This window comes from Octodon degus, unplaced genomic scaffold (genome assembly GCF_000260255.1).
Source record: "Octodon degus isolate 3935 unplaced genomic scaffold, OctDeg1.0 scaffold00033, whole genome shotgun sequence".
NCBI lineage: Eukaryota > Metazoa > Chordata > Mammalia > Rodentia > Octodontidae > Octodon > Octodon degus.
Window position 1 is genome coordinate 17,219,634 of NW_004524609.1, and position 21,391 is coordinate 17,241,024.

At 44.9% G+C, this 21,391-nt stretch overlaps 1 protein-coding gene and 1 non-coding gene across 3 annotated transcripts in view; both read left to right on the forward strand.

The window, feature by feature from the left end:
• Positions 1 to 21,391, forward strand: part of Sec14l1 (SEC14 like lipid binding 1) — an 83,650-nt gene that overhangs the window by 43,315 nt on the left and 18,944 nt on the right. For both annotated transcript variants that reach the window (XM_023713924.1, XM_004630143.2), the window contains exons 3-8: positions 12,817 to 12,966; positions 13,085 to 13,216; positions 14,762 to 14,890; positions 15,626 to 15,857; positions 17,190 to 17,299; positions 19,304 to 19,493. In XM_023713924.1, the coding sequence (XP_023569692.1) occupies positions 12,817 to 12,966; positions 13,085 to 13,216; positions 14,762 to 14,890; positions 15,626 to 15,857; positions 17,190 to 17,299; positions 19,304 to 19,493 (943 nt within the window). The remainder of the gene's footprint in view (positions 1 to 12,816; positions 12,967 to 13,084; positions 13,217 to 14,761; positions 14,891 to 15,625; positions 15,858 to 17,189; positions 17,300 to 19,303; positions 19,494 to 21,391) is intronic.
• Positions 20,860 to 20,966, forward strand: LOC111816508. The gene has a single exon (XR_002820885.1). It is a non-coding gene; the product is annotated as a U6 spliceosomal RNA (small nuclear RNA).

The window sequence follows — 21,391 nt, forward strand, 5'->3', positions numbered from 1 at the left end:
TTTATTTGTGTGTGTGTGTGTGGCCAGCTCAGCCCACCAGGGGGCAGGGCCGGCTGGCATGTGGTGCTGGGGGATTGAACCGCGGTCCCTTTGCTTTTGTTAAGCTTGTTCTAAGTAGGTGCTTTAGACCACTGAGCCATCTCACCAGCCCTAGTTTTCTCTTATAAAAGTAAGTTTTCCTTTAAAATGGAACCATCGAAGAATATTTTTCTTCTGAAAAATTATTTCTGCAAGTGTTCTTTTTAGGTTAGCTGGGCTTGATTCAGTGTCCATGAGTGTCCGGTGATACTAGGGAGCAGTTGGAGAGCAGCGCGGAGAGTTTTCAGACCCCAGAGGCCCTGGGGATTGCTGCTGCCATGTTGGCGCAGTGCCCTGCACCCGGAGCGCTGAGAAGTGGGCTTCTGCTCTGGGAGATCGCTCGGGCACACGCAGTTTTAAAGCAGAGGGTGCCTCTGTGGACACCCACGCTGCTGCCTCGCTGTGGGCCACTGCTCCTTTCCGGCAAGCCTGGGAGCCCGAGCGGAGGACGGCCTGCAGGAAGGCGCGCTGCCTGTCCCGCACACCTGGGCTCGGAGAGCTTGGGCAGCAGCGTTTGTGTACATTGCCACGTATAAAGTGTGGTGTGTTTTATTTAATCAGCCACTTGTTAAAATCGGCAAAAGCTGTAGGTGGTTCTCTTGATTTGTACCAGTCTGTGTATACTCTGACTTTGTGTAGTAAAAGCACTTTTTGTTTCACATGGGGACTTTTCTCCCAAAGTTAGCATTTTCCTCTATTTTCCCAACTTTTAAGAGGCTTTCACTTTTAAAAAATTGATAGAAAAAAGCATTGAACATCTGTGTACATTTCACCCAGATAAACATGTCTCCCCTGCCGGTGTCACACACACATTTTTCTGTCACACACAGATACACAATTTTTTTTTTTTTTTTTAAGTAGAAACATTTGAAAAGAAGTATTGTGCACGTTGATCCTAAATACTGAAGTATGGGTTGTCTTAAGAATAGCTGTCTCTCCCATAACTAGGATCAGTATCACAGCCAAGGAATTTTACACCATTAGAGTAGTATGTTACTGTGTTACACATGGTGCCCTTCCTTCAGTTGGTCCCCAAGTGTTCTGTGTATACAGCTGTTATCCAGTTGAAGAGCTAATGAATCATTGGTTCGAGCGGTCCTGTCTCTGTGGACTTTAGACATTTTCAGGCTTTTAAAAAAATCTTTTAAGGGCCAGGGTGATAACTCAGTAGAATAAGCACTTGCCTGGCAAGTGCAGGGTCCTGAGTTCAATCCCCGGTACTGCCAAAAAAAAAAATAAATCTTTTAAGATACTGACTTCCTCTTCTCCCCTTCCCTTCCCCCACTGAGTATTCCATGATTTGGATTTGCCTGATGGCTTCCACATGATTAGCTTCAGAGTTTCTGTTCTTGTTCCAAGGACTGCAACAGTCTTGCTGCTTCAGTTGCTTCATGTCAGATTATCTGACTGTCCCATCTTTGGGCCAATATCTAGTCATTTCGTTCAGGTGGTGCCTACTTGATCCTTCCATAATAAAGGGTCTCTTGCGTGCTTGTGCGCTCGCTCGCGCGCTCTCTCTCTCTCTCTCTCTCTCTCTCTCTCTCTCTCTCTCTCTCGCCTCTCTTGCCTCTCTCCTCTCTCTGTTTCTGTCTCTTTGTATCAGGAATTGAACCGCTACCTCATGCTTGCCAGGCACGTGCTCTGCTGCTGAGCTGTATCCCCAGCCTGTCCCTTTTTAGTGATCTACAGGTTGACAAATTGTGACTGTGACAGTCTCTTCTGATCATCTTTGATTTATGTCCGTTGATGATTCTCACCTACATCAGTTATTCTACATTGGCAGCTGAAAAATGGTCATTTTCTAATTCTGTCATTCCTTTTGTGTTTATTAAATGGCACTTTTATTCTGTAAAATTTCCTCCCCCGGCCCTTTTGCTAATATCACTGTATTTTGTCATACTCTGCCATCTTTTTACTTTGTAGTACTCCAATTATCCCATAATTGGTGGGTGGAACCCTTTTCAGCTGTTTCCTATGCTTCTAGATGTGCATGTCCCTATCAGTTACTCCTCTCCTGCTAAGAAATGTTTCAGGTACAGTAGTCCAGGCATGTGTTCAGCTGTACTGGCTTTTTTCACAGGGAGTGGTATGTATGTATGTATGTATTTTTATGTATTTAGTACAGAGTCTGCAGGGTCTTACTACACAGTGATCCTCCTATTTTTCAGCCTCCCAAGTGCTGAGATTACAGGCACGCACCACCATGCCCAGTCTCAATCACTGTCTCAGTGCACCCCGGGGCGGAGCCAGGGCTGGGGCCAGGGCTGCACAGCAGGTCGGGGATTGAACCCCCAGCCCCTACATCTGCCTAGGCAGGCGCTGGGAGTGGTATTTAGAAACCCAGATCTGGCTGCCAGTTTTGCTCGTTGCCGAGTGCATACTTCTGAGCCCGTCCAGTGGATAGATCCTGGGATATGTACTGCTATTTTTAATAAAACGGGAATGCTTATATATGTATTTTTCAGGGACAGCTTACACACTTTTAAAAAGTTTACAGGTTGTAATTTATGGGAACATGAGGGCATTGGTATCACCTATAAACTATTCCAGAGAGTAAAGTTCTTAGGTTTTTACAATGTTGCTTTCCCATGTACTCAGTAAGCAGTAGTTTTCTGTGCTGGCAGTCTGCAGGGTTCGTAGGCTTTCTGTAGCTCTGAAGGACTGGTCAGGGTACCACCAAAACCCTGGGTTCGTGTAGTTAGGAGACTGTTAGTCTATAATTCAAGAAGTGTTTGTTGAACTAAGACCTTGTTTAGGCAAACAAGGCAAACATTAGGCAAACATTCGAGATCCTGTTCAGATGGGCACAGAAAGAGGAGTGGGACTTGGCCTTTGCTCTGTGGCTAAGTAACACACTGGGTGACAGGGCAACACTTGGAAGCAGGCACGGAGGGAGGAGGAGATGCTTGGCAGCCCATCCGGCGCAGCACCGCTTTGTGTCAGCAGCTCCCTTGCCTGCAGGGTGTAAGTGCTGTCCTGTTGGGCATCCAGGGTGCAGATGACCATCTCTGAGTGTGTGTCTGTGTGGGTGGATGATGTCATAGGGAGCGGAAACCAGCCTTTCTCACGGGGACCCTCAGGCCGACCAGTCTGTTTCAGTTGTTCAGATGATGCAGTAGGTCTTGGAGTCCAATGTAATTTAGGTGTTTGTGGTATCTTAGAATAGTTTTGTTTAAAGTCCCTGCATTTGTAATTTATTTGTGTGTCATAGTGCTAGAATGTACAAAACTAGGGATTTGTTTAAATAAAGTATAGGCTCAAGTCAATAACTTCTGAGGATAACCCACTAATATTATAGATGGCTAAACAGTGTTAGATTGTTTAGTTGAATTCAAACACCTGTAGTATTTAGATGCCAATAGAATATTCATCTCTGACAGGACAAAACAAAAGGATACAAAGGAAAGATCATTTTGTATTTATATATACAAAATAGGATAAAGTTACAGCTACTTTCGCTTAATTCAATGAGAAGAAAGAGGTGTACTACCTGTTTGGACAGAATATCCTGTCTGCTTCTTGTACTATGGATAACCACTAAGAAAATAACAATGTATTGTATTGACTATCAAAACTGTCCTATTAATGAACTGTGAAACTGCCTCATTCATATTTATTTCTCAATAAAAAAATAAATATGATAATAATAAAACTTAAAAAATGAAGTATAGCTTAAAAGTTAGTTTAGGAGGCCTGCCCATTAGCTCAATTGTTTAAGTGCCTGCTTAAGTGAAGACAGTCAGGCCCAGGATACTGTGGTTTGATCCCTGGATCCTCATGCCTTACCAGACCTGCCCTTAAGGTATCCTGAGCCAGTGAAAAAAAAGGAAAAAAAAAGTTTAGGCAGTTTTCAGCATCAGTATAGAACACATAGTAGTGAGTTACTCAGTTGTTTTGTAATTACTGATAGGTTCTGGCCCTAGTACAAATTACAGAATTATTATGGTGGTCATTAATAGGGCAGAAGCCCTTAACACAACAGCTTATCTTCCCCGAGACCACCTCCCCGGCTCTCCATCTCAGCCCAGGGTGCAGTTTCCTTTCACCTTTCCCGCTGCCTCAGGGAAGACCCCAATCTCAGTATACTCAGGTGTATCTAAACGTCCCCCTCAAACTCTACCCTCTGCAAAGGCCATGAAAGCATGAGCCTCCCTTTGTTCCAACCCAGAGAATCCCTTGTCTTCCCCAGCTTCTCTCTGTGTCCTTAAAGGTAATAAAGTCCCTTTCTCTTTTCCCTTCTGCCTGTTTCTCTGCTACAACACAGTCAAAAACCTATCAGTTAATGTTTACAGGTCCTCAGCGAGTCTTATCTGTGGTGTGATCTGGGCAGATGCTGGTGATGATAAAATGCGTTGAGAGATGGATTGTGTGGATTATCAGCATTCTAGCAGTTATACAATTTAGAATCTAGTTGAATGGAGGAGGAGAGTAGATAAATGTGAAGAACATGTTTTTAGCTCCCAAGGTGGGAACATTTAAACTCAAATATAATCAGTCACCACACGTGGGTTTGCCTCCTCTCCAGACCATCGTGTGAGTAGTCTTCTTAAAATGTGACTCTTAAAAATAAATATATAAAAAAAGAAAAAAGAAAAAAAAAAACATGACTCTCATCACATTAGGTTCCCTCCTCTGGTCCCTTGACCAAGGGGAAGGCAATGCTCCGGAGGCCCTGCTGGCTAAGTAGGGGCCTGCAGCGACCCTTAGCCTCCTCTCCCACCACTTCCTGTCCCTGCTGGCACCCACATGCTGTCCTGTTACTACTGATTACAAACAAATTTGGCAGGCTCTGAGGTCTAGTCCACATGCTCTTCCTTCCTGCTGAGGGTGTTCTCTATCTCTTTTGGTCTTTTTTTATTTTAAAAATTATTATTTAGGGGCCGGGGATATGGCTCAGTGGAATAAGCGCTTCTCTGGCAAGTGCGAGGACCTGAGTTCAATCCCTGGTTCTGGAAAAAAAAAAAAAATTACTCATTTATTTGGTATACAGGTTCTCACTATGCGGCTCAGACTCATAGTGAGCCTCTTGTTTCAGCCTCCCCAGTGCCGGGATTATAGGTGTGTACCACCATGCCCGGTTTCAGTGGCCAGCTCAGCTCAGGGCTGGCACAGCATGCGGTACTGGGAATCGAGCCAGGGTCCTTGTGCTTGCCAGGCAGGCGCTTAGACCGTCAGGCTATCTCCCCTGCCCCTCTCCTTTGGTCTTAATAGTACCTGTATGGTCTTTTGATACTGAGTTACTTCCTCCTCTTGGGAGTTGTCTGACATTCCTGTATGCTGCCTAGTGTGGCACCATATAAACAGATGCAGTGGTGCAGCATCTGGATTCAGATGATGCACCTTGTCATGTCAAGGAGTTAAATGGGGTCATCCAAAAGAACCAAGGATGACTTTGAGTGGGGCTCCAGGTAGAAGAGTTTATATGATTTTCAGGTGCTTTGTGGGTCCTCATGGCGACTCCAGGGACTGACTGACACCAAGATGAGCAGGGTGCTTGAGATAGGCAGCAGGAACTTCTCCACTGAAGCTCAGAGCCTCTACAGTAATAGTGCCTTTGGAACCTCTTTTGCTTTGGTAGAGATGAAGCTGTTTGTTCCATTTCCTCATTAGCACTGTAGATTTCATCCTTAAATTTAGTTTTGGTTGTGATTAGTTTTATTTTTTTTTTTGCTTTTTTTTTTTTTTTTTTTTTTTTTTAATTTTTTTTTTTAACATTTATTTATTTGTGTGTGTGTGTGTGTGTGTGTGTGTGTGTGTGGCCAGCTCAGCCCACCAGGGGGCAGGGCTGGCTGGCATGTGGTGCTGGGGAATCGAACCGCGGTCCCTGTGCTTTGCCAAGCTTGTTCCAAGTAGGTGCTTTAGACCACTGAGCCATCTCACCAGCCCCGGTTGTGATTAGTTTTAGATGGGAAGACACAGTAAGCCCTTTGCCCCTTTTAGTCCAACCATACAAAGAAATGGTATCTGTCAGCCGGCGTGAATGTCTTCCTTCAGTACCTTTCTTTATAGAGACTGCAGAGGCGAGCGCTGGGCTTCCTACTACCTGGATTCTGCGTCTCTGCAGCCTGGAATTTCTCTGTTGGCATGCACTTGTTGAGCTAGGGGATGCCTTAGGCTTAAGTGTGCATTCAGCGGTGTCTTTGGTTTGGTGATCTTCATAGACTACCACAGAGTGAACTAGATCTGCTGCTCAAGTGCATTTTCTAAAGCACACTCCCACCCCAAGGAACTGAACCCAGGCCCTTGCACTGAGCCGCATCCCCAGCCCTTTTTATTTTTTGTTTCAGTTCAGGGTGAGAACTGCCCAGACTGGCCTTGCGCTTGTGATTGTTTTCAGCCTCTGAAGTAGCTGTGGTTATAAATACCTGCCACCATGCTCAGCTCTCATTTTCCACGAGCTTTGATAAATTCCATAGCAAGTCTATTCCTTTCTCTTTCTCAGTTTTTCTCAGTATGTTTTTATGATGCACAGTAAATACATTCATTATGGGGTAATTGGTATATATATATCTATATGTTGTGTCTTGATCCTTTTTACTTCCCCTCTCTCCCTGCTGTTTCCCCATCCCCAGATCGCCTTCTCGTCCCTCTAAAGAACCAGCTCTTAGATTCATTGAGTCTTTGCATTTTTTAGTCGCAGTATCACTAATTTCTGCTCTGAGCTTATAATTTCTTTCCTTCTATTTCAGATTTGGATTATTATTGTCTTTCTAGGTCTGTGAGGTGCATTATTAGGTTATTTCATTGGGGTCCCTGTTCTTTTTCTGTGTGCATTTGGGGCTGTAACCTTCTTTCTTAGAACTGTTTTTATTTTGTCTCACAGTTTTGCTATACTCTGCTTCATTTTTTTTTTTTTTTAAATGTATCAGGTATTTAATTAGGTTCTTAGTAAGAAATTTAGAACACTAATTTATGAGGGCAAATTCCATTTGTCAGAGCAAAAACGGATCGCAGGTAGCCCCGGAGCTGAGGAACACCTTTGATTTTTGCCAAAATCTGTGAGTCCACCGCTTTCTGATCCACCTTGCGCTGCTCTGAAATCTGGTATCTCTCTTTCTCGGTGTCGAAGATCTCGCCCTCCTGGTGTCTGGGCTTCCGCAGCTGCTTCTTCTTAAAGTAAGCATCAGTGAGGTGTTTGGGGATTTTCACTTTGCTGATGTCAATTTTTGTAGAGGTGGCAATGACAAATTTCTGGTGTGTTCTTCGTAGAGGAACACGATTAAGGCTCAGAGGCCCAGTCACAAGTAGCAAGCCACTTTCCAACTGCTTCAGGAAGACCACTCTTTTGCCTCTGTGATGCCCGGTGAGGATGATCAGGATGGTGCCAGGAGTGATGCTAGCTCGAAGTTTCCGCACATGCTGACTGAAGGGTTTCTTGCCGTGGCTCAAGAGCTTTCGGGGCACATCTTCAGTAGGGTAGTACCTAGGCATTTTTCGAAGCTTAACCACCCGGCTACCTCCATTCTTGTCCCCACCGACCGGTTTTGTGATGGTAGCAAGAACTTTCTCCTTCTTTTTCTTCTCAACCTTTGATTTAGCAGCTGTGTACTTTCTCTTGTATAAAGCCTTTCTGGAATACATGGCAGATCGGGAGTATCTACCAATTCCTCTAACTAGGACAGGATTTCGGCTGCAGTGGGGCTGCCCCTTCTTGGACTTTTTTGCCTTCTTTACCTTACCCTTTTTACCAGTGCCACTGGCAGAAGCCTTCTGGGCTTCAGGTTTCTTCTCTTTAGTGTCTGGCTTCTCAGTTTTTTCACCTGCCATCTTGCAAGATGGGAAAGAGCTCTGCTTCATTTTTGTGTGTGCTTCTTCTTTGTCATTTTTTATTTCTTTCCTGATTTCATCCACAATCCATTGATTATTCAGTAACATGCTGTTCAATCTCCAGGAGTTTGCATACTTTCTGTTGCTTCTTTGGCTGTAGATTTTTACCTTCATTCTGCTGTGGCCCAGTAGTGTGCAGGGGGTTATTGTAGCTCTTTATTTAAGCAGCTTCTTTTTTTCATAGAATAATAAGCACTTTTATTACATGAGCTGAGCCAGGAGAGAGGCCTTATTTGCCTTTCTGGGCCTTGATTTTCCTCAGCTAAAATTCTAGTCCTTGCACTGTAGCACAGAGCCATGTGCTTGGCCGCGCTGCCTGGTTGTGATACAGTGCAGGCAAGAAGCTTGTCCTGCTGGGGCTGCTTCTCAAAGGCAGCTGAGTTGGGAGTTCTTTTACCTTTCTGTCTTTTGTGTGTGTGTGTGTGTGTAACTGGGGATTGAACTCAGGTCCTTGCGCTTGCCAGGCAAGTGCTTATCCTACTGAGCTATTTCCCTGGCCCCTTACCTTTCATTATACTTTAAAAAATTTTTTTCTTCAATCGTTTTTGTTTAAAATCTCTTCTGCCTTGGATATCAGTTTGGCCCCTTCTTGTGGCCCAGGGGCAGTGTATAGTGGGATTGGTATCACTGTAGCTGCTGTGTGCTGTCAACAAGCACAGTGCAGCCCTTCACCAGGGCTTTGGCGCAGGCCAGCTCCTTACTGGATGCATGGTAGACAGCGTTGGTGATCCCCTGACCCCCACCCCAACACTCAGAGCCCCAGGAGGTTTTCAGCATCTAGCCTCAGGGTTTGATCCTCCTTGTTGCCTCCACAAACTTGGACTGTGTGCAGAGCGGCTACTCTTAGTACTAGCTGCAGAGCGACTCAGCTCATCCTTCTGCTTCTTGCTGTAGGGCTTTCTTGTACCACTGGTCTTGTGGTGCTCGTGCCAGTTGTCCTGAGTGATACCTGAGTGGAGGTGGGGAAGAAAGCTTGAGCCGCTGGAATGCAGCACTGGTGGCTCAGCCCTGCCAGAGCCCCCCTGGTAACATCTTGCGAAAGTAGTGCATCAGTTAGGGTGCTGACATCACTACAGTTCCCAAGGGCCACTACTGTTGCCCTCCTGTGGCCACACCTACTTCCCTCTTGCCCAGCCTCCACCTTAACCCCTGGCAACCATAAGTGTACTCTCGGTTTCTCTATTTTACCTTTTCAAGAATGTTTCATTCTGGGAAATATATAGCTCAGTGGCACAGCACCTGCCTGGCACATGCAAGGTTCTGAGTTCAATACCCAGTATCAAAAAAAAAAAAAAAAGGTTCAGTAGATGTGGATTGTATGCCTGTAATCCCAGTTGAGAGTCTGAGTCAGGAGGATCTCAAGTTTAAGCCCAGTGTGGGCAATGTAGTGACTTAGCGAGACCCTGTCTCAAGAAAAAAAAATAGTTAGAGGGGTCGGGAGAGAGCTCGGTGGTCTAAATGCCTGCCTGGCAAGCACAAGGGCCCATGTTTGATCCCTGGCCCCACCTGCTGTGCCAGGCCCACACTGTGCTAGCCGCTGAAACCAGGCATGGTGGCGCACACCTATAATTCCAGCGCTGGGGAGGCTGAAACAGGAGGATCACTATGAGTCTAAGCTGCATAGCGAGACTGTACCAAATGAATAAATAATAAATACTTTTAAAAAGATAGATAGCTGTGCATATAGCTCAGTGTAAAGATCTTAGGTTCAATCCCTAATACTGATAGAGAGAAGAGAGAGAGATGATTTTGAAGGCCAGATGTGGTAGCACATGCCTGTGATCCCAGCACTCTGGAGGAGGCTAAAGCAAGAAGATCATGAGTTTGAGGCCAGCCTGGGCTACACAGCAGGTTCAGTGTCAGCTTTGACTACACAGTGAGACCTTGACTTAGAAAAATCAACAACCCAAAAACCATGCATGGAATCATCTAGTAGTATGTAGTTGTTTAAGCTGTTTTTGCCCAAGATAATACTTTGGAGATTCATCCAAGTTGTACAGTAGTTCTTTCTTCTTTTATTTTTTGAGACCAGGTTTCAAATGTAGTTTAGGCTGACCTTAAACGCACTATATAAACCAGGCTGGCCTCAAACAGACTTTGAGCAATCCTCCTGCCTCAGCCTCCTGAGTGTCTTGGATTACAGGCATAGCTCCATGCCTAGCCCCAATAGTTGGATCTTTTCTGTCACCGAGTAGTTTTCTGTGGATAGACCACAGCCTAGTCTCTCACTGAAGGACATCTGGGGTTATTTATGATGCGCGGGACTGCTGCAGACATTTGTTTCCCTGTGGACATGTCTGTGTTTCTCGAGGGCAGATGTCCTGGAGTGCTTTCGCTAGGTTGTGTGCTGATTCTGTGTTTTAGGGTTTTTTTTCCCCTTACATAGTACATTTTAATTAGGAAGGTAGGGCTGGGGAGATGGCTCAGTGGAATAAGTGCTTCCCTGGCAAGCGCAAAGGACTGAGTTCAATCCCCGGTTCCACAAAAAAAAAAAAAAAAAAAAAAAAAAAAAAAAAAATTAGGAAGGTAAGTGAGCAATATGTACACGTATGTTGTATGTATATTTTCTCTGTCTTGAAACCAATTTTGTTTTTTGTCTTTTTGAGACAGGGTCTTGCTGTGCAGATCAGGCTGGCCTTGAGCTCACTTTGGTTTTTTTTCTGGCGGAACTGGGGATTGAACTCAGGGCCTTGTGCTTGCCAAGCAAGTGCTTATTCTGCTGAGCCATCTCCCCGGCCCCTTGAGCTCCCTTTGTAGCCCAGGCTGCCTGCCTCAGCTGAAACCGAAATTTTATTGAAGGAAATTTTCATTTTGTTTTGTTTTTTGCGGTACCGGGGCTTGAACTCAGGACCTTGTGCTTGCCAGGGAAGCGTTTATTCCACTCAGCTATCTCCCCAGCCCCGACATTTTCATTTTGTCGTGCCACTTCACTATGGTTTCTCAACATGAAACCAGAAATACTAGTATTTCCCTTCTTTTCCAATCTAAATCTGACGAAAAGTCATGCCACACTTTTCCCAGTGCCAGGCCTTTGTGTACACGCTCCCTTTTTGTGAATCTTGGCCATCACTCACGGTTTGCCCCAAGTGCCCTGCCATGAAGGCTTCTGGAACCCGCCCTGCTGTCAAAATGCCATGTGTGTTCTCTATTTCTAAGTGACATACTATTTTTTTCTTTTTTGTCAGTTTGTCTAGAAACAGAAAACACTTCCATCCGTTCCCTGGGTCCTTGTTAATCATTAAGAGCATGTGCACACAAATGCCCGTGCTGCCTGCTAGAGATTGGATGTTCCACTTTACATTCCTCTGATAACCTAATCGTTAGCACCTGAGGGATTCTGTTTCCCTGCTCCCTTACCCATGGCTGCTGCCTCTGTCGGTTCTCACAGGTGTCAGGTGACAAATACCGCCTGTGGTTTGAATTTGCGTTTCTCTAATGGCTAATGTCTTTAATGAGCATTTGTTTATGTGCTTGTTTGCCGTCTGTATGTACTTTCTGGTGAGGTGTCTAGTTCTGTTGTGTACATTTTCAAGTTGGATTTTAACAGTTGAAATTTTTAAAAAGTTGTGGTAAAACATATAATAAAAATTGACTTCTTAACCTTTTTCTCTCCCCTTTGTATTTTGATGCTGGGGGCCTGAATCCAGGGCCTTATACATAATCACGTCCATTTTTAACCCCAGTATTGCTAACTGTACAGTGCTGGCTGTATTCTGTGAGTGCTAGCTCTCAGTCAGTGTGCTTAGTGAGTGTTTTCCTTCTCTCCTCCCTCCCTCCCTCCTTCCTTTCCATTTTTCTCCTAGGTTGCAGCGTGTTTTTTCATTCTCTTACCAGGGAACTTAGAGAGTAAAAGTTAATTTTGATATCATCTATTTTATCTGTTTTCCCTTTAATGGATTTGAATTCCCCCCCCCCCTTGGCAGAACTGGGGATTGAACTCAGACCCTTGCACTTGCCAGGGAAGTGCTTATTCCACTGAGCTATCTCCCCAGCCCCTGGATTTGAATTTTGTTATCAGGTCTAAGGAATATTTGCTTAGTTCTATACCTGAAGATTTTCCTGCTTTTTTTTTTCTTTCTTAAAAGTTTTATAAGGGCTGGGGAGATGGCTCAGTAGAATAAGTGCTTGCCTGGCGAGTACAAGGTCCTGAGTTCAATCCCCAGTACCTCAAAAAAAAAAAAAAAGTCTTATAGTTTTGTGCTTTATACTTATGTCCATGAATCCATTCTAGATTAATTTTTATGTCTGATAAAAGGTTTGGGTCATGATTTTTTTTTTTTTTTGGGCCTGGCCATCTTTCCTCCATTGTATTCTTTCGTGCCTTTGTAAAGAATCTTCTGGCTGGGAAGATAGCTCAGTGAATTGAGTTCAATCCCCAGTTCTGCCATAAAAAAAAAAAAAAAAAAAGAATCTTGTACATGGAGCAGTGGGTATGGCTTAGATAGAGCATGCCCAGGGTGCTGGTTCAGTCCTTGGGTTCTGGGTTCTGGGCTTTAGCCAGTTGATCTAGACCAATGCCATGTCATTTAGCTTATAAGTAAGCCTTAATACTTACTATATTAAATGAGTGTTCCCAGTTTGTTCTTTTTAAAAATCATTTAAGCTATTCTAGTTTCTTTGCTTTTCTGTGCAAATTTAAAAATACTCGTGCTTATGACAACAAAAATTTTTCCTGAGATTTTGGTAGGAGTTCGATTCAACCGATGTGTCTGTGTGGACAGAGTTGCCGTCTTTTGCAGTTGCCAGGAGCGCAGAGCGCCTGCTCCTTTTGAATGAAAGCTGCAGCTATAAAGGCACAGGTGCGGTGCCGCCTCTTGGCCTCTGTTGAGAAGTGGTTTTGTTCTGTGGTGACCGCAGCTTGTCAGCTTGGGTCTTCACTTGCTTTCTCTCCTTTTGCTCTTTGTTCCCTAGGCCTATGAAAGGAGGTTCCCTACCTGTCCTTTGATTCCAATGTTCGTGGACAGTGACACTGTGAATGAATTCAAGAGTGAAGATGGGGCCATTCACGTCATCGAAAGGCGCTGCAAACTGTATATAGATGCACCCAGGCTGTTGAAGAAGGTAACTGAAAAGGGCGTATTAGTAGGCGGTGCTCCCGGAGTCAGAGTGCGCTTGTACCTAGGCCTCTGTGCAACTGCGTGTTACTAAGGAGCCCTTTTTCTCTCTTTCTTTGGTAAAGATTGCAGGAGTTGATTATGTTTACTTTGTCCAGAAGAACTCCCTGAATTCTCGAGAACGTACTCTGCACATCGAGGCTCATAATGAAACATTTTCTAATCGGGTCATTATTAACGAGCACTGCTGCTACTCTGTGAGTAACGGGTCCTGGGCAGAGGCTGGCACGAGCAGGCTGGCATGCAGCTTCTGGGCTGGTTGGACCTCTGTGGCAAACAGTGCGTCTGTTTGTTGGAGAGCGCAGTTCTTCATTCTGCAGATATTGTCACTCATCTCTGACTAGCGGGACTGGCAGGGTAGCTTGCTTTACTGGAGGACTGCAGATTGCATTGTTGTGACATTTAAGGCAACTCAGTGATACTTTTTTTTTTTTTTTTGCGGAACTGGGGATTGAACTCAGGCTCTTGTGATCTCAGTGATACTTGGATTTCTTTTTAAATATGACTTCTCTTCTGGTCCTACTCTAATTCTTTAAAAATGTAGTTTGAAGGACCAGTACCCTGCGTATCTTGAGACCTGTCTTACCATCCTCACTGTTTCCCCAGTTACTAGAATGACCCACTAGGTCTGCTTCTGCCTTCACCCATCCTTAGCACTGAATCGGAAGGCATCCATTCACAGTATTGTGTCAGTGTATGTCTCTTCTCAGCTCAAAACCCTGTGGCCCCTGCCTAGTCCTCACGGCCTTCCCAGCTGCTGGCCAGGCGCGTCTTTTGTCCTGTTCACATCTCTGCTGCCCCTGCTGCATTGTGCAGAACTGCCGACCCCCTTGTTCCCTAGACACAAGGCCTGCTTTCCGAGGGACTCTCGCTGTTCCCTCCTTCAGTCTTTGCACCCGTCTCCCTTCTTGGGGCCAGCCTTGGCCACCCATGGAATGATGCAGCCTGCTGTGATTTTCTACCACCAATCCTGTCAGGATTGGTGCCCAGGCTTTCCCCCCATATTCCAATACTGTATATTTCTTCGCTTTTTAGGTTCATAGCTAACTGTCTCTCTCCCCGTTAGTCTGTCCATGGCACAAGGCAGGGGTCTTTGTGTTGGTCCTCGTACAGTGCCACTTCCTGTGTTGAACGAGTGAACCTCTTGAGAGTGGGAATGAAGCACTCTTTTTTTTTTTTTTACATTTTTATATAGCTGATTTATTGGTTTATGTTTTAATCTAAACATACCAAGAAAATAAAAATCATCTATATTTACTGGTGATTTTCAAAATTTAACTTTTTTTCATAATTTTATTGATAAACAAATAGCAATGAGACAGTTTCAAATCAAATCACTAGGACAGTTTCAATAACTAACACACTGCATACATTCTTCTTAGTGGTTAATTGCTGTACAAGATGCGGACTTGAGATCCTATTTACAAACACCATCAAAACAAATCACTCTATTCATTAAGAGAATGTAACTATATATCTATCCTAACCACTTTGAATACACAGATACAAAATGGACATTCATCTGTATGAAACACTTTTTATGGTTCTTTTTAGAATATCTTAGAATTATAATTTGGACTTTTTTTGGATTTTGAATTCCTCCGTGTAGTTTTTCCATCTGTTCTTCTCATAATAGTAGCATCATTAGGAAGTATTTCCTTTGGCTGCCAGGTAACTGCAGAACAGACAGACAGCTGCCAGCCAGCCATGTGTTAGAGGGAGTGCCTTTTCTGTACCTGCAGGTTCATCCTGAAAATGAAGACTGGACCTGTTTTGAACAGTCTGCAAGTTTAGATATCAAGTCCTTCTTTGGTTTTGAAAGTACGGTGGAAAAGATTGCAATGAAACAGTATACCAGCAACATTAAAAAAGTGAGTCTCCTGGGATTTTATGGCAGGAGAGGACAAGAGTTTCTCCAAATGATCATGTGAACCAGCTGCCTTGGGAAGTTGGGAACCAGTTAGTCAGGGATGCGTAGCTGTTTCCTGAAGAGGAAAAACTGTGCTCCTTTGCCTCATGTGTCTTCACAGCATAAGGGTTGTTGATGGACTTAGGGAGGCGTGGGGCAGTGGCTCCTGGTGCCAGCATTCTGCCCTTGGACCTGGTGGGAACAGTTGAAGTGGGGGGAGTGAGGCAGCAGCACCAGCTCCCAGCCTCTGGGCGCTGCAAGGAAATCCTGCTGTGCTGAGGGACCCCTCCCCCAGTCCAGGTTCCTCTTCCAGGACTCCTTGTGGGTTGAAGCACGGCAGTATGGAACGATGGCATGCATTCAGAAGGCAGGGCGTTGCATTAGAATTTGCACGTTGAACATATGCATGTGTGGTTAATGAGACACATAAAAATTCTAATCTCTTCAGATACTGTGTCTTAAACCTTTGGAGGAAAGAAAGTAAAATAATTTAGGGAAAAAAAAAACCCCACCATGAAATCTGTGGTGGTTTTGTTTTCTTTCAGCAGTTCTGAGAATGTGAGCCCAGCGCTTCAGGCATACGAAGCAAGTGCTGTCCCACTGAGCCACAGGCCTAGCTGCCAGTGCTAGATAGTGTGTTATAAACTGGGGAGTGAGGAGTAATTTGAATGTTGAATGTCCATTTCTTTCTCCTAAGGGGAAAGAAATCATTGAATATTACCTTCATCAACTAGAAGAAGAAGGCATCACCTTTGTGCCCCGCTGGACCCCACCTTCCCTTGGGCCCTCTTCAGAAACAGTGTCTTCAAGCAAGAGTCAGGCGATGGCCTCAGCAGTCGTCGTCCCAGATTCTGGCCTTGAAGGGCTGAGCAGTGAGGCCCTCAGCAGCCCTAGTGGGGTGTCCGAGCCCATGGTGGGAACCCCTGATGGTGGGTCTGAGAGGTGCTGTGTTCTCCACGCAGCACACAGGGGTCATCTGGGGTCTTTCTGTGCCACACTGCCCACCCTTGCTTCCTTAGAATGTCAGATGTTACATGGACAGAAGCCACCTCTTTTTTCTGATCTAGTTTCCTTATCTTCAGCTTGTGTAAAACACTCATTTTTTTCTATAATCAGGAAAGGTTATTTCTAATTAATCTTTGAGCTCACAAAATGTTTTGTATTATATTAGCCAAAAGTACCTTTGGTGAATGTTAAGGTAATAATCCTTTAAGTACAGAATTCTGTACTTAAAGGATTTAATCATTTAACTCTTGTTGCAGTTCTTTTGCGCCAGGTACTGCCCAGAGCACCCTGACGAGGATCTGTTTAATACTGAGTCCTTTAGGAGGGAATGCATAGGCGCCTCTGTTTACATTTGGGCGCAGAAAGGCTGCAGGACTTACGCAGCCGGAAAGTGGCAGGGCTGGAGTGGAGTCCAGGAGCTCTGGGCCCAGGGGCTGCTTTTTCATGCTTAAGTACGTACTACATAAGCAGAGCTCTTTTTGTTTTTATTATAACATAACATTTTTAGAAAACATGGAAAAATAAGAAACAGAAAATTGTGCCACGTGGAAATTTTGTTAAAATATCAGCAGGTAATCTTTATATGTTCTCCTGTGCAACTAAACTATGCCATTTGGTTTTTTTTTTTTTTAGTAGTTAGCTGTTAACTGGAGGGGTAGTTGGGAAATCCGTTTTATTTTTCACCATGTGAAGTGAAGCTTTCTTTGTTGTACTTTGCTATCTCATCTCTCTAGTTTATGTTACTTTCTTGTGTTCTTGAACACAGTAGCTCTTTTTGCAATCCTGGCCACTTAGCCCAGGTTGCTTTTTTTTTAAGTTCTGAGATAGGGTCTCATTAAATTGCCCACACTGACCTTGAATTTCTCCTGAGTCTCCTGACTCAGCCTCTGGACTAGTTCAGATTGCAGGAGTGCACCACTGTGCCTGGGTTAGCTGTTTAAAACAGATTAAGATACATGTGTTAATATCTATTAGAACCATCACTCTGTCACAGATAGGATTGAGTGTGGTGGATGGTGGTAGCTCAGTAGCGTTCAGGGAAAGGCGATTGAGTCAGAAGGATTGCCTGTGGTCTATCAGTGATTTGGTTGTAGTGTCCCTGAAGCTCTCGAGGGCAGCTGCATCAAGCCTGGCATCTCCAGTCTCCTGTCCCTCCCAGACTCCAAGACCACACGGTGACCTCACTGAGCAGGATTCTGGAGGCTTCAACATCCAGAGCTGTGTTGTTAAATAATTCCATGTAATTGATATTTCAGACAAACTGGATGCAGACTACATCAAAAGATACCTGGGTGATTTGACTCCACTCCAAGAAAGCTGCCTTATCAGACTTCGCCAGTGGCTGCAGGAGACCCACAAAGGCAAAGTGAGTGTCAGGTTCCCGGTACAGCAGTGATGTCTGCGTACAGCCCTCGAACCTCTCCTCCCATTCTTGGTCACCGAGAGGGGTGACTGTTCCTGACTACTGTAGTTAGATGTGTCTCTTCCCATCTAAAAGCCATTAAGTCCGTGCGGCCTCGATGTCTTTTGTAGCAGCTGTGATGCTCTTCCATACATGAGTGGCTGTAGCTTTTTCAGCTTTACCGGGAATAGTCTAGTTTACTAACAGAGGGTTGGGTGTGGTGGCTCATGCCTGTAATCCTAGCACTGGGGAGGCTGAGGCAGGAGGATTGTTGCGAGTTTGAGACCAAGTTGATCTACAAAGGGCCAGCCTGAACTTCATAGCGAGACCCAGTCTCAAAAAGACAAAAAAAAGAAAAGAAATAAACAGAATTTAAAAAAAAAAACACCATATTTTAGATATTCAGACATTTTAATTTTGAGATAGTTTGGAAGGAATTCAGAGATTTATCAGAGATTGTAAGTGTTTGAACTTTATGAAGTTTTAGGTGAAATGTAGCCTCATAAGGTGTTCAGTCATTATGATGAGCCTTATGCAACAAGCAGAGGCTTGTGGGCATGATGCCGTGCTAGGTATGGACATTAGTAAAGGGACGCTCCGTGTTGCATGTAGCTAGCCAAGTGCATTTCTGTCAGTGCTTAGGACTGGTCATCGGGAACAGCCTTAGGCGGCTAGCTGCCCTGTGGAGGCTGAGTTTGTGACAGTCACTGCTCTCAGCCCTTCCTTGCTCTGGTGTTAATGGTCATCGAGGTGAGTACTGTTTTATCCTCTCGCTTTGAGGACGCGAGGTCAGGCTCGATCTCTGGCACCGCATGCCGTGCTGGCCCTGCCCCTGGATGCGCTGAGCTGGTGATGGAGTCCAGGCGCGGCGGCACACGCCTGTAATCCCAGCAGTGGGGAGGCAGAAATCAGGAGGATCACTGCAAGCCCAAACTGCTCAGTGAGACCCTGCAGCAAAAAACAAAGCAAAACAAAAACCCCCTAAACCTAAGGAACCTGAGGCTCAGAGAAGTTAAGCGATTTCCTCAAGGTCCTGCAGCTACGATCTGAACGCAGCACTGTGCTATTTGTCACATCCGTGACTGGCTTCCCGAGGCCCCACGCTTTGAGCTGTGTTCCCGGGAGCAGCATGTGGGCAGGCTCGGGCTCCCACTCACTTCCTGATCTGATGGTCTGGCAGCCTGTGGTAGAGAACAGTCTTGGCCTTGTTCTTTCTTCTGGGGAGCCAACCTGTTAATTTGTGGTAGTGGAATCTAGAGAAGGTTCAATATGCCAGCGGCACTGCCACACTATCCAAACTATTTTGTATTCTGATTTCTAAATTAAGTGTAATATACATACAAAAAAATACTTCAGTCATACCTAGATCAGTGCATAGGTTTGAGAAATTATGCCCTGCCTTACTTTGCTGAAACTAAAATGGAATACTCTAAAGATTGTCCATATTAATAATGATGGTTTTCTAAAACATCAGGGAAGATTTTTCTGAGAACAGCTGTTTTATTCTTTTAATTTTGACAGTGCTGGGGATTGTACGTAGGGCTTTGTGCATTGCTAGGCAAGCACTCCCAGCCCCAGAAACAGCTGATTTTAAATAATATAATGATACAGGGCTGGAGAGATGGCTCAGTGGTCTAAAGTACCTACTTGGAACAAGCTTGGCAAAGCACAGGGACCGCGGTTTGATCTTCCAGCACCACATGCCAGCCAGCCCCGCCCCCTGGTGGGCTGAGCTGGCCACACACACACACACACACACACACACACACACACACACACACACACACACTAAATAAATGTTAAAAAAAAAGTGAAAGGTAAAGTTTAAAAAAAATTAAAAAAATAATATAATGATACAGTTCACTGTTGATAAGAGGTGGGAGCTGTAGAGTTTTAGTCCCTTAGCAACTTGGTGTTTTCCCTTAGCAGCTCTTAACATTGCTTAAAAGTATATTTGCCTCTTCCTAGATCCCGAAGGATGAACATATTCTTCGGTTCTTACGTGCTCGGGATTTTAATATTGACAAAGCCAGAGAGATCATGTGTCAATCATTAACGTGGCGAAAGCAGCACCAGGTGGACTACATCCTGGACACCTGGACCCCTCCGCAGGTCCTGCAGGATTACTATGCCGGAGGCTGGCATCACCATGACAAAGGTAGGATGAGCCTGACAGCCTCCGCACCTCTGTCGTTGTGTCTTGTGGTGGCACTGAACAGCCTGAGACCTCCTGCCATAGAGCTGGGGTGGGGGGCTGACGAGTGCCTTACCCCTCCTGGCTCTGCGGATTTGGACGCTGTCTTCAGCGTGACTCAGGTGGTGAAGTGTTTCCTGGGTGTGGCAGCAAGGGCGTAAGGGTTCACCTCCTCCGAGGAGTTGCATCCCCTGAGGGAAATGACTGACTGCCTTTCTTATTCAGTGGATTCTGGTTTGACCAATTAAGTCAGTTACCTTTGAGGATAGTATTTTCAGTAGCACTGTGCTAATAAAGGAGTTACAGTGGCTTGAACCTTCCCAATTGGAGCAAAACGTCCAGCGAGGTTTCTGCATCAGACCTGTGACGAACTTAATTCTGCTTTGGCAAGTATACGAAGCATAGATTGAAGAAGACACCAAAAATGAAGATGTTTCAGTGAGCTACTGCATTACCTCATACACCAGGCCTTGCAAGAGCACCTGCCCTGCCACAGGACCCTCTCCTTGTGCTGCAGGCCTTGCCAGCTGGGCAGAGAGGAACTCACATGTTGGGAGGAGGTGCCCTCCTTTGCCTCTGAACAGGTCCTTTCAAATCGTAGTGGCTCTGACTTGGCTTGCTTTTCTGCCTTAATTGATTGCATTTCTCCAGATTAACTAACTTAATTTTTTTTTTTTTTTTTTGGTAGAACCAGGGATTGAACTCAGGCCCTTGCGCTTGCCAGGGAAGCACTTATTCTTCTGAGCCATCTCTCTGGCCCCTAGAACTTGATTTTTACTAGAAACCGAAAATTTATATTTATTTTACATACTGATCCAATCCTTAAAAGATTAAAAAGTTTGGTAGTGAAACATTGACAAAAGTGTCTTATTAATTGTCAGTAGAAACTTTTCATAAATTTGTTTTTCTGTAAGATTTGGAAGCACAGGAAAATCTTTTGCTTTTTGTAAATGGATCTAGGGCCAGATCCTCCTTGAAGGTGAGATTCAGCAGTAGCCAGGTACAGGGTGGATGCCAGCCCCCACCAGGCTGGATCTGCTGCCCCATTGGTCTCTCTGCGCTCCTCTGGTGCTGAGTGGCACGAGCGAGAGAACACTGCCCAGGGGGACCGGTTCTGTCCTCAAGGACCTCTTCCTCTGTGCAGCGCTGGTGTGGAAGGACGGGTCATGTAATGAGTTAAGGTCCTCTCGGTTCCATCCAGTAGACTTCCAGGCTCTGAAGACATGGAGCCACCGCTGTGGCTGGTGTGGACTTCATGACCTCCAGAACAGTTTCATTTATTTTGATGCTTAGGGTAGAAATTGAGGAAAACTGCCTTTTAAAAAAGTCAGTGCTCGCTTTGACAGCACATATACTAAAATTGGAATGATACAGAGAAGATTAACATGGCCCCTGCGCAAGGGTGACACACAAATTCATGAAGCGTTCCATATGTAAAAAAAAAAAAAAGTCAGTCTGTTTGTCTGTCTTTCTCTTTGTCTCTTTTGCCTTTCACTATGCAGTTCAGGCTGACCTTGAGCTCACTTTGCAGCCCAGGCTGGTCTCACACTCTCAATCCTGTTGCCTCAGCCTCTCAAGTGCTGGGAGTACAGGCATGCGCCAACATGCCTGGCTTTAAAAAGTCTACAGGGCTGGGGAGATAGCTCAGCGACTTAAGTGCCTGCCCGGTCAGCACAAAGTCCTGAGTTTGATCCCTAGTACCAAAAAAAAGAAGAAAAAGAGAAAAGTCTTGACATTAAATTTTTAGTAACCTATGAAATGAAAAAAATCATTTTTCTAAGAAAGAACACTTTAAAAGAACTCTTTTCATAGAAAACATGTGAACCTTTGAATGGTTCCCTCCCCTGCTGTCAGACGTTCCG